The following is a 17078-nucleotide window of genomic DNA, read 5'->3' on the forward strand; positions in this document are numbered from 1 at the left end:
CCACAAAGATACTTACTCTACCTAAGCACACGATCACCCAAAATTAAGGTGTCAAAATCCTAAGTGCAAATAGTACAGGTGACTCATTTTTCAAATGAAAGCTCAGATGAAATGGTAAATCTACTGCACCCATGAGAAGAAATAACTTTTGTTAGGAAAGTGAATAATTCAAGACGCTGATATATATAGCTTTGTATGTGAGTCTGGAGCACGGGCCAATTCACCTAACTGCAAGACTGCAAAGGATTCTGATGCAAAAGCCCAAGACTGTATTAGTGTCCATTTGCCAAAATAGAATTTAAAAAATGAACCTGAGACTCAAACTGGAGTGCAATCATGAGTAAATCTGGGAAAAACAAAGGAGCTTAACCCCAACGAATAGTACGGGAAATTAGAAAGTTTAACTTATTGTTTCCCAGCCTTGAAAATGTAGAGCTGTGTTGAAGGACCCAGGCATCAGAATACCACCATTATACACTGGATGGCCAGAGTCTGAGCACAGGACTTTTTGTTGTTCAAACTGTCTTTAGTTTGTGAGCACTTAACTCACAATGTTGTTGAGAATTATGACAGAGAAACGAATTCAGTTTTCTAAACAGCTTCCCAAAAAAGCCAGTTGGAGTTTTACATTTCTGACTTGGACAGTGAATGAATGTGCAGAAATTTGAAACTTAATCGATGGTTTCTCAAAACCCACTTGCTTCTATCATTTGTCTCTGGTGAAATTAATAGAATATTCTCCCAATAAATCTCGAGGCACAGGAAGCCATTTTATTCCTGGCTGAAACGGGCTCAATGGTTTGCAAGCGAGGATCACCTACTGAGACACGTGCTGGGAACATTTAGGTGGCTTCATGATGCCAGGGGCAGCCAGTCCAGAACTGCTCAACCTAGGCACACACAGAATGTGACAGAAGAGCAAATCCCACCACAGGCTTCCTTCCCTTTCCATGGGGAAAAAGAACTGTGCCTTAGTCCAAGTGGCGAGTGCCAGGAAGTACTCTATAATACCCATGGAGGGCATTAGGGAGAAACAGAAACTGTAGGTAAGGAGGTCGGAATAAACGTTACTGAAATAATACACATCAACCTTGGCTTTGTCTCTGGCAGACCTAGGTGGGTCTCATCTTCAGCCTAACAGCTTATATGTTAAATTAACAAACAAAAAGCAAGCAGCACAGAACTTACTTAAAACTAACAGGGTTCTTTCCTCAGGCCCCCAGTTTTTAGAACTACCCAGTTGGGATAGGTAAGCATGGAGACTCACTCTGGGAAGCGTAAAGCCCCTCGGTCGCTCTGTCTTCGTGTCCGTCATACTCCCTGCTGGACAGCTGCCTGTTGGCAGTCTCCAGTCGATCTGTGCACAGAGAGGAAACGATTACAAAGAAATGTACGTGCATTTAAGTCATCCTCCAACAGGCAAATGACCTGGGTGCTGAGAGATGCCCAGGGAGGAGCCCCAAATTGAACAACTCTTGGAGGGGGGACAAGACGCTCCAGAACATCAAAAGGAAAAGTCCTTAGACGCCATGCTGTGCCTTTATGCAATCTAATGCCAAGGTGTGCACCAGTGGCAGGCAGCGAAGAACAGGTTCCTGCAAGGCCAGCAGAGTCCTCGAAAAGGGGTTGAGTCCCCTTGGCCTCAAACCCAGCCCTCCTCTAACTTTGACCATCAGCCCTCTATAGCTGGGAAGCAAAAAATTAAAAATAACAATTAAATAAATACCAGGAAACAAGACAAGATGACCTAATGGATGAAGATTCTACTCAGTGAGTTCTAGGTTTGCTCATGCCATTTGGTCAATCTTCATCTATTCAATTAAATAATTCAGCCTAACAAGTCTTTATTGAGCTTACATAATACCCAAGACTAAAGGGTTTGCAGTAATGAAAAAAAAAAAGGTAGGTTCCAGCTACAGACTGCCAGTACACTGAGTCTTTTGACACGAGGGAACTGAAAAATGGCTTGGCTGACTGAAAGTGAAGTATAATTTCATGGGTCAGATCATTCTGCATGTTGGAGGTTGCCAAGATCCTGTAACAGGGGGCCCATAGCTTTCAGGAAGTTGATATATATCTACTCTTTTCACACTATGGGTTTTTTTTTTCTCCAAGAGGGACATGTGTCTAACTCTGCCTTCTACACTACACATCAAGCAAGTGTTAACTGTTGGCTTTCAAAGAATCCAACTAAATGCCTCAGCTTGATGTGGCAAGGGTTGTGCATGGAACATTGGTCTTTTCAGACATTCCCATTCACAACACAAGTCACGTTAAGTACTTTTAAAGCAAGAAGGAGTTGCACACATACTCCCTCCCTGTCAGGGACTCGTGCATAGAGGTTGTCACTTCTCAGGCTCAGTGCTGCAACCTACAACCTACAATGTGAAAAGAACACTTCTGCTCTCTGGTGCCCCTTTCCCAGGGGGTTGGGATTTACAAGGTTATGTAACATAACTTGAACCTGAAGTCAGGCTGTCAGCAACACGGGGCGTTTAGGGTAGAGAAAACATGAGTGAACTTGACATGCCTCGGAGGTCTCTGTTGAAATCATGGAGCCTTCGAATCTCGCCTTCGAGTTTGTTTCTCATCGCCTTGTCCAGCGACTCTCGCTTGGTGGTAGACTTGACCAGGCTCTCATAGGCTTCCGAGATTCTCTGAAGTTCTTTTTCAAACTGAAAGAAAGAAGCAGCACGAAAGTGAGACTTCTGACATTCCCACCCATGCCTTAGCTATGCTGATTCTTCGATGCTCCGGCTGTGAAGGCTGTATCTTCAATGCAGCCTTTCTGTGTCTTAAGTTTGTCTTCCAAATCCTGCAACCGACTCCACCACCCCCCTCCATCTGTTTCCCAGGGCCACATTAGGATCCTGTGAATTACAGACTCACAAGTCTGGTGGGACCATCTAATGTCACCTGGTAATAGTCTCTTGGTACAAATATCAGGAAGGGGTGAATTTAAACATAACTTAGGACTGCCCTGGTGGCGCAACGGTTAAGAATCCACCTGCCAATGCAGGGGACGTGGGTTTGAGCTCTGGTCCGGGAAGATCCCAATTGGTGCAGAGCAATTAAGCCTGCGAGCCACAACCACTGAGCCTGCGCTCTAGAGCCCGCGAGCCACAACTACTGAGCCATGTGCCACAACTACTGAAGCCTGCGTGCCTAGAGCCCGTGCTCCACAACAAGAGAAGCCACCACAATGAGAAGCCCGTGCACTGCAACGAAGAGTAGTCCCCGCTTGATGGAACTAGAGAAAGCCAGCGTGCAGCAGCAAAGACCCAACACAGCCAAAAACTAAAATAAAGTAAAATATAATGTTTAAAAAAATAATAAACATAAAATAAACATAACTTAAACCGCTTATATTAAGTATGGCAATTTACAGCTGTTATTATTTTTCCTAGTTAATGTGAGGAAAATATTAAAGTACGGGAAAACTAAAGGATCACAAGTAGAACCCTAATTTCCTGACTCCAAGTACAGTGCTCTCCTGAGACCCTCCTACCCATCCCCAAAGGAACATAAAATCCATACAAAGAGAGGTTTCATCGCTCGGCCTTGTTATCCCTTTGTCTATGAAATTATCTATATAAAGGACTAATGGATTTGTATCTAACTGTAAACCATAGAAAACCTCTTTATATGTGGGAGTTGAAAGACATGGGATAAAAACCAATTTTTTTTTTTTTTGTATTTCACGAAATCAAGAGCTGTAACTGGGAGAGCCTTTAATCTACGGCATATATAAATCTATAACAAGTAGCTATAACTGATAGAACAGGAGTCTAACATAATAGCAACGTTTTAAAGTAGAAATTAATAAATCCCATTTTATTGTTGTATAACATAAATGCAGGAGAAAGGGGAAAGAGTACCTGCAAACCTGGCTACCAAAAGTTGGAATCAGAGGCAAAGTGGCAGGGTTGAGAACATCAGCGCCTCTCCCTGGGCACCAAGAGACCTGCACCATGTTTTGGTCCCTCCACGGAGAGCTATGTCACCATAAGGCAGACACCTCGACTGCCGGAACTCCAATTGCCCAGATCAAAAAGTCCCTGCTGGGCTTCCCTGGTGGCGCAGTGGTTGAGAATCTGCCTGCCAATGCAGGGGACACGGGTTCGAGCCCTGGTCTGGGAAGATCCCACATGCCGCGGAGCAACTGGGCCCGTGAGCCACAACTACTGAGCCTGCGCGTCTGGAGCCTGTGCTCCACAACAAGAGAGGCCACGACAGTGAGAGGCCCGCGCACCGCGATGAAGAGTGGCCCCCGCTTGCCACAACTAGAGAAAGCCCTCGCACAGAAACGAAGACCCAACACAGCCAAAAATAAATTAATTAATTAATAAAAAAAAAAAGAAAAAAAAAGTCCCTGCTGAGACTCCTATAAGTAATACATACCCTAACAGATACCTATTGCACACTTACTATGTGTCTGGGTGCCGAGGAAACAGATATAAGACAATTCCTGGTCTTTAGGGTCTCACAGCCTAGAGCTGGCCTGTATGGAGATACATATTCTTCTACAGTGCAATGTGACAAGGGGTGTGGTGATTTAATGCTATGGTAGCCTAGAGACAAAGTTATTAATTTTGCAGGGGTGAGAAGGGGTTTCTATAAAAAAGCTTCCAGAGAAAATGCCATTTTATATGAGTCCTGAGGGATGAACAGGAATTTGCCAAGCAGAAAAGAAAAGGCCAAAGGGCTTTGGCATTCTTGGCAGAATACAGGGCGTGAGCCAAGACAGAGCCACGAAGGGAAGTGCATGTCTCTGACACGACAGGTCATCTGGGGATGACAGCAAGGGGCAAGTGGCAGGAACAAGCGCCATAAAGAAGGACTTTACGGGCAGAGGTAATTGTGGTGTGGTGGGGGAGAGCTTGGAGAGGGGAGAGCAGCATAAATCGCACCTGAGGTTTTATGGAGATCATATTAAAGGATGGGGTTGCAGGGTGGGTGTAGGGAGAGAAGGCATGAGAAAGGAGTCCAGGTAAGAAGCGAACATAAACAGTTTAATGACAGGACAAGGGCATGAACCCAGATAACTAAAAGGACAAATTCCCAAGACACTGAAGAGTAGAATCAATAGGTCTCCGTGACTGGTCTGGACGGTAAAGGAGAAAGAAATCACAGACATTCATAGCTTAGAAGACAGAGTAACAAGACTTAACCAAGAGAAATGATAAGAGAAACAGGTTTACCAAAACCAAAAGTCTGGTTTTGGAGATACCATGTCTGAAGTGCCTGCAGAACAGTTAGCAGGAAAGAGACAGGTCCGAAAGTCAGGTGCGCAGTTGTTTCACTGTGCATAGATGACAGATGAAGTCACAAAGTGAGACCACTTAGGGAGATCAACAGAAGATCAGAGGGTCAAGGATGGGAGCGCTGACACTGCAGGAGAAGGCAAGGCAGGAGAACCCAAGAGAGAGACTGATGCCAGGGGTGCCATTGCAGCCGGGAAGCCAAAAACGTTAAGAAGGAGACAGAATGTGGTCAATGCCCCGGAGGTTACAGAAGGAGCCAAGACACATCTGAGAAGAGGTAGGTGAAGAGGCTGGAGGACATCAGGCCTTCTACTCAGTGGCCTCCAACCAGGGAGGGGCCCAAAACCAAGGCTCCCTTCGGCACCAGGGGATGCTCCCAAAGGCCTCCTCATAGCAGAGTTGGTTGTTCCACAGTCCCCTCATTTCTACAAGGCCTTTCTATCTCTTCCAAAGATATCATGAGTGATTGGTCACGTGGCAGCAGAAAGAACAGCATGTCCTGAATCCTGTTCACAGCCCTACCGCAAATTACGCTCCTTCCTTTTAATTTTGTTTTCAGAAGAGATGGCTCCAAAACATACCACCATTTCTACGCTAATTCCATCTGTAAAAGGTGGCCTTTGTGTTTGGACAGTTGGACCATCCCCATCTAGACCGAAGGCATCACCTAGTCCCCAAGGAAGCTGAGGGCACCAGAAACCCTGAGGGGTCCACTGTGAGACACTGCTCATGCTTCAAGCCCAGGGCAACTAGGATGCCTTCCTCAACTAGGTCACCCATAGGAACTTCCCTCCATCTGATGTCACATACTTTCATCTGTTGTATTCACCTGACTGGAATTCTGATGCATTTTGTGTCTCTGATTTGACTGTCAGCTACCTGAGGGCAGAAACAGTCCCTACAGCCCTAGACCTGTGCCTTCTTATGACAAAAGTACTGACTGTTTACTCAGTCTTTATATTTATAACTCCTAAAGACAGACTTGGACATTGATAAAACTACACCTGGTTGTGGATTCTTTCCCTTCATGAAAAGAACTTCCGTCCGCACGCTATAAAGGGAAACTGCAGCGTCCCCGAGACAGCGTAGTTTACTGTCTCAGATACTCAGGCAGACAGGAACTGGGTCAGGGTTATGTGCTTGTAGCTACCAAGAGAGAAAGGGCAAGGGTCATAGTTCTGGACAATGTATTTCCTATAAGAAGCGATACCTGTCATGGTGGAGACAGATGAGTCTCCTTCAGTGTGACGGGAGAGGACAGAAGTACGACTAAACGCAGCAAGTTAATCAGATGAGACAGTGATTCAACGTATGGAAGAATTTCCTAACTATCTTTCCCAAAAGTCTACCCAGTAGTGAACTTCTCTTTTCTAGCAACATTCAAGTAAAAAATGAACAACTTCTTTTCCGAGACATGAAGCAAGGGCTTCTAAGGGGTGGGAAACTGGACTAGAATTATTTTAATAATTTTTAGTCTAAAGCTCTACAGTTTCTGACTGCACACTCCTTCAGAAGGAGAACCACACCCTCTTCTTCACATCGGCCGCTCCAGAACATCTTCAGTTCCCCTTGAGGTGTGTCAGAGGTGAAGGGAGGTGGAGAGGCTGCCTTTGATATACACATATCTGGGCCAGTTCATAGTCTGAGGATGATCGTGTGAAGAGGATACTGGGTTTGCCTCCACAGCTCCCATCCTCCCTTCCAGCCTAGACATCAGGAAGCTCTTAGGCCAGGCTTGCAAGATCCCCTGAAATCACATGGAGAAGCATTCCCTGGCCCAGAAACAGAACTACGAGCAGAGGGGAAAGCCTCACACAGCTTTCACTGGCATTGCTGCCATGAAGCAAATGCACAAAAAAGTGTCCGGAGAAAATCTCAGCCCTTCCCAGCTCTAGAAACTGGCTTGTTCCCTGACACCTTCACATGCACAGCTCAGGGACCTACAGAATCGAAGACAGGCCTGCCATCCAAGTCTCAGACTGCCCGATCACAGCCACCGCTGTTTCGCTGACAAAAGAAGAGGGTCTTTGCTAAAGCAAGCCCGGGGGAACGGTAAACATGGCGCCCTTTCCCTTCAAACGTCCATCGCCACCCTGATGGCTTTCGAGGCCACCCAGCTCATAGTCTGGTCCAGCTGGAAATTCCGTCCATGAACTATGTTTCAGGGAAACTGGGAGGAAAAAGAAGCAAAATGAGTGCCCAAAAGGAAATAATGAAAGACCACTGCTCTTTCTGGGGGTCCCCAGCCATCATTCCAACACTAACAGGGATAATCACCACCTTGTGCCTCTCTGGAAACAGGGTCTTCATTTCCAGGCAGCACTTTGGCAGCCTCTGAGTTTAGTCGTTGTTTCCTGCTGTGTTCCTGGCTCAGTGCACGCAGGCTAAGCACTGCAATTAAAAATTCATCTATTTTTGGTTCTGCCCTGACGATGAATCTCTGCGAGTGCCCCCGAAGCCGTGAGGAAGGATTCTAGGTTGGATGTTCCTGCCGGCACTGGGCAACCACACCCTACGGCGCAGCACCGTGGTTCCACCCAAAGTGGGGGTCAGCATCCCCAAGGAGTAAAGTCACCTCATTGGACAGGCCTCTCCCTAGACCTGAGGCTGAAATAAGCAGCTGCTGAGACACAGCGGAGCCGTGAGGCCTGGACTAGGATGACCTCGGGAACACAAGCCTTCAACTGTCAAGTCACGATTTCACGCCGCTCTCTGTCTCTTGGCCCTAGCTGCTGAGAAGAGCTGCGGAACTTAGTGATAAATATGGCAAGTATCCATCAAAACCTGAGTTTTCAAACTGACGATTCCAGCTCGACATATGACAGGTTAATGAAATATAATATTTATGGAACCATTCATAACATTCAAGGGACTGAAGGAGTCTGGGAATCCAGAAGGGACACAGCTTTTGATTTTTCTCCTTAAGTCATCAAAATGCTTTTGGTCACAAAGTTTAAGAGTCATCCCCGGGCTTCCCTGGTGGCACAGTGGTTAAGAATCCGCCTACCAATGCAGGGGTCACGGGTTCGAGCCCTGGTCTGGGAGGATCCCACATGCTGCGGAGCAATTACGCCCGTGCGCCACAGCTACTGAGCCTGCGCTCTAGAGCCCGGGAGTCCCAACTACTGAGCCCACGTGCCACAACTACTGAAGCCCGCGCGCCTAGAGCCTGTGCTCCACACAAGAGAAGCCGCCTCAATGAGAAGCCCGCGCACCACAACGAAGTGTAGCCCCCTCCTCACCGCAGCTAGAGAAAGCCCGCGTGCAGCAACGAAGACCCAACGCAGCCAAAAATTAAAATTAAAAAAAAAAAAAAAAAAAAGTCATCCCCTGTGCAGGGAAAATGAGTCACTGTGAGGCTGATTTTGGTTTTCAAAATAGAAATGGGCATCAACATCAAGAAATAGATGTATAGGGGACTTCCCTGGCGGTCCAGTGGTTAAGATGTCATGCATCCAATGCCGGGGGTGCAGGTTCGAACCCTAGTCGGGGAACTAAGATCCCCCATGACGCGCGGCCAAAAAAAAAAAAAAAAAAAAAAAAAGATGTATGTTACAGGTCAATAAAAAAGTGTATCTTAATAAAAAGTCAACAGAGAATCACAAGACCTCCCAATTTATGCATCCTCCTTGCAACTGTTCAAAAAATATCCATGGAAAAGACAGAGAACCACACTCTGCCCTCAGGTGAGTCTGCACGGCTCCTGAAAGCGTCTGCCAATAGGGCTTCACCAGGGAGAAGAAAAAAATGACTGATTTCCCAGGAAATGCTGAGTTGGCCCTTCCCAATTTTCAGACTGTACCAGGAAAGAAGCTACCCCAGGAAGCATCAGAGGCAAGCCCGGGCCTAAGCAGTGACTTCCAGCCAAGACCAGGAGCCAGCACGTGTTTCCCAACTTCTAAGGGTACGACTGAGGCTGGGAGTGAGGCCGCCATCCTTAGCAGCCCACTGGTTCCCGGCCCTCATTTGTCCCCCTCCAATAAAGGCAGCCAGACTTCTCCGGGCCAAGCCTGGTCTTGACTCCAGGGAGCTCCAGACCCTCTCGGTGGAAGCTCTGCACAAATGAGCTGGGGCAGGTCCTGTCTGTGAATGTTTGCATCATTCCACCCACTGCTCCCAGCCGACTGCTGCCAGCCCTCAGGGAATCACAGGGGCTGACTGTTCTGACCCCCGGACCAGCAGAAAGGCCAGGCTTAACTGAGAGATCAACACTGCACAGTGAACACCACGGGCCAGCCACGAGCATGTCCTGTTACACAGAACCAAGTGGCAATGCTTCTGTAGCCAGGTGAGTTTACATTCTCACCCTTTCTCTTCACAAAAGCCCCTGACAGCCCAGGACAGAGCAGGCACCCAGACTCTTAGGAGATGCCTTCTACCACACATGCCTCGTTGCCTCCAGAAAGGAAACTCGAGTGCCCTGGGGCTCTGCAGCCCGAAAAGATCCTGTGACTGGGTGGGATAGGGAGGGTGGGAGGGAGACGCAAGAGGGAGGGGATATATGTATATGTATAGCTGATTCACTTTGTTATATAGCAGAAACTAACACAACATTGTAAAGCAATTATACCCCAATGAAGATGTTAAAAATAAATAAATAAATAAAAATTTAAAAAAACATTGCTTAAAAAAAAGATCCTATGACTTTTGCCCCTCACCTCTTCCTTTCTACCTGCAGCATTTCAGGTGCTGGCATGTGGGTCATCATGAAATCACTGCCCGTGATTTCACTCTCGCTGGATGTCTTCCTGCTGACTTTGGCTTTCAGCGTAAGGCCCTAAGAATGAAGGCTGCCGTACATCCTAATATTCCCACGACAATGTCACAGGCTGGAATTACGCAGCATCTCCCCACCTGTTAAGTCATAAGCATAAGGAGAGCACAGGGTAACCTGTACTCTGCCCTCAGTGCTGAGACATCACTGCTTTTTGCAGAAACCAGCTAATGAAACCAACATGGCAGTCACAAGGTTCCTGCCTGAGATCCCAGATTTAGAGGAAAAACCTGTCTCTCTCAACTCACTGCTTTGTGTTACTCTCGGTGTCCCCTTTTCCACACTGTCCATCAAATGCTACTCAGCCTCTGAGTCTCAGGTCCAGGGGCACCTCTGCTGCCCCCCCTGCAGCCTCTTGACGTCCCACTGCAGGTTTAACTTAGGCAACTCTGCCCCTTTTGGACTATAAGCTCCTCCACGGCAGGCACCGTGGCATATTTATTGTTGTCTCCCTAAAGCCTTGCACGGCGCCTGGCATAAAAAGGGGTCTGGTTAAACTTTGGCCAGTGAGTCAGGGAATCAACCCCCCACGGGCAGGTAAGGAATTGTGTTCCCCTTCCAGAGAACTTTCTCCCTCTCCTCCCCTGGGGAAGTCCGGTACCTTGTGGAGCTTGTCGGTGTTGTCGTAGTAACCCTGAAGTTCCTGGTGCAGCACCCGGTTCTCCTCGGTTAGGATCTCCACCATCTGCTGGGCTCGCTCCACGATCGCAAATGCATCCGGACCAAGCTGCTGGCTGGGGGAGGGGGCTGGCGTGGGCTGCGAGGCTGCCAGGGTCATCGGAGGTGGAGGTGGCAGGGACACCGAGTGCAGCGGCCCGCTGACGGAGGAGTTCTGGGAGGACATCGGGCTGTGCTGCTGCACCGTTGATGGGAAAGGAAGCTGGCAGGGGCGGCTGCAAGGGAACAGAAGACCAGCAGTCAGACCCCAGGGCCGTGGTGGGGAGAGGAGGGAAGCCCAACCACACGGGCACTATGGATGGTTTCTACTGCCAGGGGTCATCACTGACGCACGGTCCAAGCTAGGCTGAGTGAAGCAGCTTCAACCCTCCATCCCACAGATACTTAATGTGCTCTTCCCCATCGGAATCGGCACTGCTCTGGTCACTGAGGAAAGAGTGGAGCAGACAGACAAGGTCCCTGCTCTCATGAAGCTTAGGTTCTCGGGGAGAGAGACAGGCACACACCATCACACGATAAACACACAAAGCCAGGGATTGAAAAGTAATGAGCCCTCTCCAAAGAATCAGGGTGACAGGGACAGGGAATGACTGAGCGGCTAGGTCATACCGAGAGGTCAGGGGTGGACGCTTGAGTTGAAGTCTGTTGACAGACAAGGAGGAAAAAGTGGTTGGGGGCAGGTAGAGAAGTGGGAAGAGTGTTCCAGGTAGAGGAATCGCCTGCGAGTGGGGCTTAAGGCAGGACTTAGAGGAGAAGATCCACTGGAAGAAAGCAAGTCGATACAGAGCACAGCCAGCAAAAGCAGCACAAGATAAGGCCAGCGGGATGGGCCAGGGTCTTTGCGAGCCAAGGCCAGCCCTTCCCTTAGAGTGTGAAGGGGGGCCAGTGGGGGAGCTGCTTCCACTCTGAGTGGCGTGTAGATGGGATGTACGTTGGCAAGGATGGACCAAAGGTGCCCAGTGAGGAGGCCTGGGTGTGGTCAAGGTGAGACCTGACGAAGCCTCAGAGGGTAGCAGCAGAAAAGAAATAGTACATGGATCTGGGGTATGTTTTATTTATATTACGTATGGGGAGAGACAAAGTGAGAAAAAATTTTAAATTACTCCTAGATTCTGGAGTCCACACAAATGGACAGGGGTACCATTTAATGAAATGGGAAAGTCTTAGGGAAGGAACAAACTTTGCATGTTCTGATTTGCTGAGATAAGGAGGTCTGAGAATCAAAAGTCTGATTTTAACCAGGTTAAAAAGAACACACAGAGGTGTCCCTTGATGGTTCAAATTCTGGGTATTAGCTCCTTTACTTGAATTTCCACCTCCTGTCGCCCCTCCCTAACGATCCCCTCCTCATGATTCTGTTAACCTGTTTCATAAGAATCATTGTATTTTCTTTCAGCCTAAGCCAAGGGCTCCTAACAACAACTTCTATAGGTGTAAACAGCAAAGACAGTCTTGGCCTCTAGTTTTCCAACCACGGCTGTCGCTCTTCTGCAGACTTGGGAAAAGACTCGGTTTTCTTGCTGTCCCCTTCAACCTTTAGGTCTCAGTCTGGGAACTGGGTTGCTACGAATTATCAGCAACCCCCAAATCATCAACTTTCTCTATCAAGGGGTTGAGATCCTTCTACTCAGTAACAGTTTCCTGTGCCACTTCACATTACTTGTGGCCATCTGTGGCCAAAACTCTCAGAGCTACCCCACTTTTTCTCGAGAGCTCATCTGGCCTTATATTTCCTTTTGAGTATATTCGCTGGAATGTTTTTGGACCCTGTCAGCCTCCATATCTCTCATTTTGTAAGTATCTCTTAGGGCATTTTAAGTATCCTCTGAATGCTGACTCCTGGCAGCTAAATGTCAAACTCTAGCAGAAAAGTTGACAACGGCCACCTTAGCCCTCCCTACACGGAGATGCAGTTACTCCTAAAGATGACCTCAAAAGGAACCCAGCAGATCCCACCAGAGTGACTAACCACAAGCTCTGCTCTGGTAACCAACGTCAGAGCACTCCACCGGGGCTTAGGAGATAGTTCCCAACTAGATTTCCTTATGCCTTCGATCTAGGCGCCCCATCCATCTCATGTTAAAATAGCTGGGATCTAAGTTCCCCAAGTCAAGGTAGAGAACCATAGAGCTCAGTGTGGTTCTTTATTCCTTAAGTGTCTCAGATTTCAGAAAGGAGTGCTGTCGATGGGGAAGTGTAAACCCTCCCTCCTCCCTCCCTCTCCGCACCTATTATTGAATACTTAACTATCTGGCCATTCTGAAATAAACCATTTCTGCATTCTGATGAATTTGTGCCCCTTCCACACTGAAGTGTATGTGAATATGTGTCGCCCCGTGTGTATGAGGAAGTCTGTGTGTACAAAGTCCACCTCCATAGCGAGAGTGAGATGCCCCAGGCTGCTCTTCACAACGCCCAACGTTCACCCCAGATCACAGGAACTCCTATCAGTCGTGGACCCAGAAAACCATAGATCCTTAGTGAGTACGTGCATTCCCGCAGGCTGGCTAAGTACTACGGTGCAATTTTCATGGAAAGAGGTTACCTTGGCAAGAGACAAAATGTCACAAATTACACTGCCTCAATTCAAAGGCAGACACCCATCCCTACCTCCTCGGCTCTCCCTTCTCACTTCATCCAACGCAAACGACAAGCGTGGCGCGTCTCCTTGGAGCTGAAGTGGGCACAGATGAGGCATCCGGGCTTGCCTTTGACCCAGGCAGCTTCAGGCTGGGGCTTCTACCTTTTAATATTTATTGGGTTCTGGGATTTGGAACTCACAGTCAGTGATGGGCTTATCTTCTCGGTCATCCTTTTCCTTTATGTAACAAAAAGGGAGGTTTTTTCATAATGCCAGCCTAAGCCATCCATGACAGTGACGAGTTACCTGAGTGGCAATGCAGGAAAAGGGTGTCTGCCAAGCTTGGAGACAGAAAGAATGGGTTTTTCAAAATGGGAAGTCTTCTATTAAATAGAGAACACCGGCCTCACAAAATAACTCGGTTACACATTCAAGAAGCACCGTATTACAATGGACGACGTGCAGCCGGGAGAGCAAACCTCTGTTCCGTGGCTTCGCTACTCAGCCAGCTGGGGCTGGTAGGCTCAAAGGTCTGTACAAGGCAAATCTGGCTGAGGGTAAATGAAGAGGAAAGAATGGTGGGGGAGGGCAGGAAAATGTCACGATCATACCAGTGCTATGAAACAAGCTATCCCCAGCTTCCAAAGATAACGCTACTGATCGGCCACCGTCAGGATAAACCCTTCCTCATAACAGGGACACAGAGAAAAGGGAAAAAGAGGAGATGGGAACCAACATTTGTTGAGAAACTACTTGTGAATAGAATTCGATGCCACAATCGTCTATTTGGGAGCCTACGCTCCCTGTTAGAAAGTGAAGGCAGAGAGCTAGGTTACTTGACATCATGTGTCTCCTGGGACCATCCACCACTTGGCTTATTGTTAAAGGACTTTAGGAGTTAATATGTATAAAGCCAGGCACAAATTAAGCAGTGGACAAATGTTAGCTATTATCACCATTATTGTAATTATTATCATCTGTATCCCAGAGCCTAGCCCTGAGTGTGGCTTTCATGAGCAGTCCAATAATTTTTTTCTGTTATGGTTAACATTTACTGGGCACTTTTTACATACCGGTCACTGTGGTATGCACCACTACATGCATCATCTCATTCTGACCTTTATAACTGCCTTATAAAACAGGCATCATTGTCAAGTCTCTGTATCTAGATGAGAACACAAGGCACAGGATGGTAAGTAACCTGCAAAATGGAACAGAGATAATAGAAACACAAAGGAGATCAAAGCCCAGGCTTTTCAATTTCAGAGTCCTTGTAGTTCACTCTTTCCCTGAACAGACCAGGTGAAAGCAGAGAGGGAAGGCAGCCGCCCTTTGTCCTCTGCTCGCGCGTTCCTGTGGCTCAGTCTGAACGACCACCACATCCATGGCTCACGTCCTAACAACAGCATCAGAGCTTTTCGTAGGCTTGAGCCACCTCGGGCGAAGCATGAAGCCTAGAAACCTGCCCCTGAGTTGTTCTCTTGGACTGTTACTTACCTTCAACATTACTATCTTTCATAGGTCAACGTCCCTTCTACAGAGAGCATTCAACTCACATTTATTGAGGGTCTATACCATCTGCCAGGCAGCACATTTCATCACCTTGCTTAATCCTCACACAGACCAAGGCAGGACCACCAACAGGTCCTGCTCCTTTCTCAAGGAACCAAATGAGCTTTGGGACACCACAGAAAGTGACCTCTTCCCACATGCCACTGAACTGACCAGTTATTTGAATACGTCTGAGCAGGGCTGAAAAAGCCTCTTTGCCCCAAGCCCACAGTGATATATTAGAAACAAGAATCAAGGAGCATTTAAAGAGCCACATCTAAGAGACAAAATAGGGGGTCATACTGGGAAGTCATGCAGGCTGGTCTTCCATCGTCAGTGACTTGGACCATGCCAGGCATAGCCTGACCCCAGAATCTACACCCGCTTCTTGCTTCCAAACTTACAACCTTGCCTGAATCACACACCTGACAACCTACCTTCTCTTGAATTTTTAAATACAATACTATTTAATTTTTTATGCATGTGTGTATTATTCTCCCTAATTATTAGCATGCATTTTTTTTTTGAGGGTAGAAAATCATGACTTATACTGAGTTGGTACCCAGTACATTTTTGTCAATTGATTTGGCCCCTGAACCCAAGGGAAAGTTAGGAGACCACATATGCTTGATGCACTTTCAAAGACTGACTCAACCTTCAACATTGTTTTATTAAGGAAGAGACCTCTGGTATTTAGATTTGTTCTGGATAATATAGGTAGAATCTCCAATCAAGACATTGCCAATATAATAACATAGCTCCACGTCACTGCCGTTCTCGTGTACTGAGCAGTCACAAAATGCAGCTCAAAACTGGAGTGACAAGGTTATTTGGACTGGGGAAACAAGGTCATTGGAGACAGCTAATCAACAGTCCATTTGCTTCTCTCTGCATACAATAAGCCTTCATAAATAAGCTTGTTTAAATGTATGTGTTTACATTATACCTGTACTAAATGTGCCATGAATAGCACTTTACATCCACTGTCATTTCATTCTCACAAGCTTGGGCATTCCCTGCTCTCACACCATATATTATTATTCTCACACCATATATTATTATTCTATTTTTAAAGTATGCAAACTAAGGCTCAGAGGATCACAAACCAGAGATCTCAGTCTTTATAAAGCAAAACAATGGGCTATGAACTGGGGGTTGGAACCCGCATACTTCCACCACACCAGGGCTTTTGCCCCATGTTGGTACAGGAGAGCACTGTTCCTTAATATGGGGTCTCTTTTCCCTGCTTCTGCTTCTTTCTAGCCAAGTAACCATGGGCAAGTTTTTAACATCTTCGTCACCTTTAAATGGTGATAGTAACAGTATCTACCTCGAGTTGTTGTGAGAATTAAATGAGATAATGCATATAAAGCACTGCACATAGTGTCTATCATTAGGAAACTATTGATACTTAATAACTGCTAGCCTCTGCTATTATCACACACTGCTAACGGGTGTTAGGAGAAAGGCAAGGGACAAATGCACCCTTGGGTGTCGCTTCCTCTTCAAACACTATGTGTTGAGAATCCCAGTCCCTAACACTAAAGCTTCAACAAGGAATAAAAGCAAATGCTAGCACCATAGAATCTTCCATTTCTGAACTGTTTTCTTGCAATGCGATGCAGAACAAGAGTATAAAGGTGACGCCTGTACACGTCAGGACACTCTCTCTTGAACACAGATTCTCACTTTCTTCTAGACCTGTGCTGTCCAAAATAGTAGCCACAAACCACATGTGGTTACTGAACACCTGAAATGTGACTCATCTGAACTGAGATGTGCAGGAAGTATAAAAGGCACATCAAAATTTGAGGACAGTACAAAAAATGTAAAACATCTCATTAATAGTTTTTTATGTTGATTACCTGTTGAAATCATAATATTTTGCATATAATGGGTTAACTAAACCATGTATCTAAAAATACGTTTTTAAATGGATTAACTAACTGTATGGAGGTTCCTTAAAAAACTACAACTAGAGTTACCATATGATCCAGCAACTCTACTCCTGGGCATATATTTGGAAAAGACACATGCACGCCAATGTTCATAGCAGCACTATTTACAAGAGCCAAAATATGGAAGCAACCTAAGTGTCCACTGACAGATGAATGGATAAAGAAGATGTGGTATATATGCACAATGGAATATTACTCAGCCATAAAAAAGAAAGAAATAATGCCATTTGCAGCAATATGGATGGACCTAGAGATTATCATACTAAGTGAAG

At 46.6% G+C, this 17078-nt stretch overlaps 1 protein-coding gene across 4 annotated transcripts in view; it reads right to left on the reverse strand.

Moving 5' to 3' along the window:
- AMOTL1 (angiomotin like 1) overlaps positions 1-17078 on the reverse strand; it is a 108587-nt gene that overhangs the window by 42521 nt on the left and 48988 nt on the right. For all 4 annotated transcript variants that reach the window (XM_082339892.1, XM_082339894.1, XM_082339895.1 and 1 more), the window contains 3 exons: positions 10640-10931; positions 2531-2675; positions 1268-1357 (listed from right to left, as the gene is read on the reverse strand). In XM_082339892.1, the coding sequence (XP_082196018.1) occupies positions 1268-1357; positions 2531-2675; positions 10640-10931 (527 nt within the window). The remainder of the gene's footprint in view (positions 1-1267; positions 1358-2530; positions 2676-10639; positions 10932-17078) is intronic.

This window comes from Balaenoptera borealis, assembly GCF_965194805.1.
Source record: "Balaenoptera borealis genome assembly, chromosome: 11".
NCBI lineage: Eukaryota > Metazoa > Chordata > Mammalia > Artiodactyla > Balaenopteridae > Balaenoptera > Balaenoptera borealis.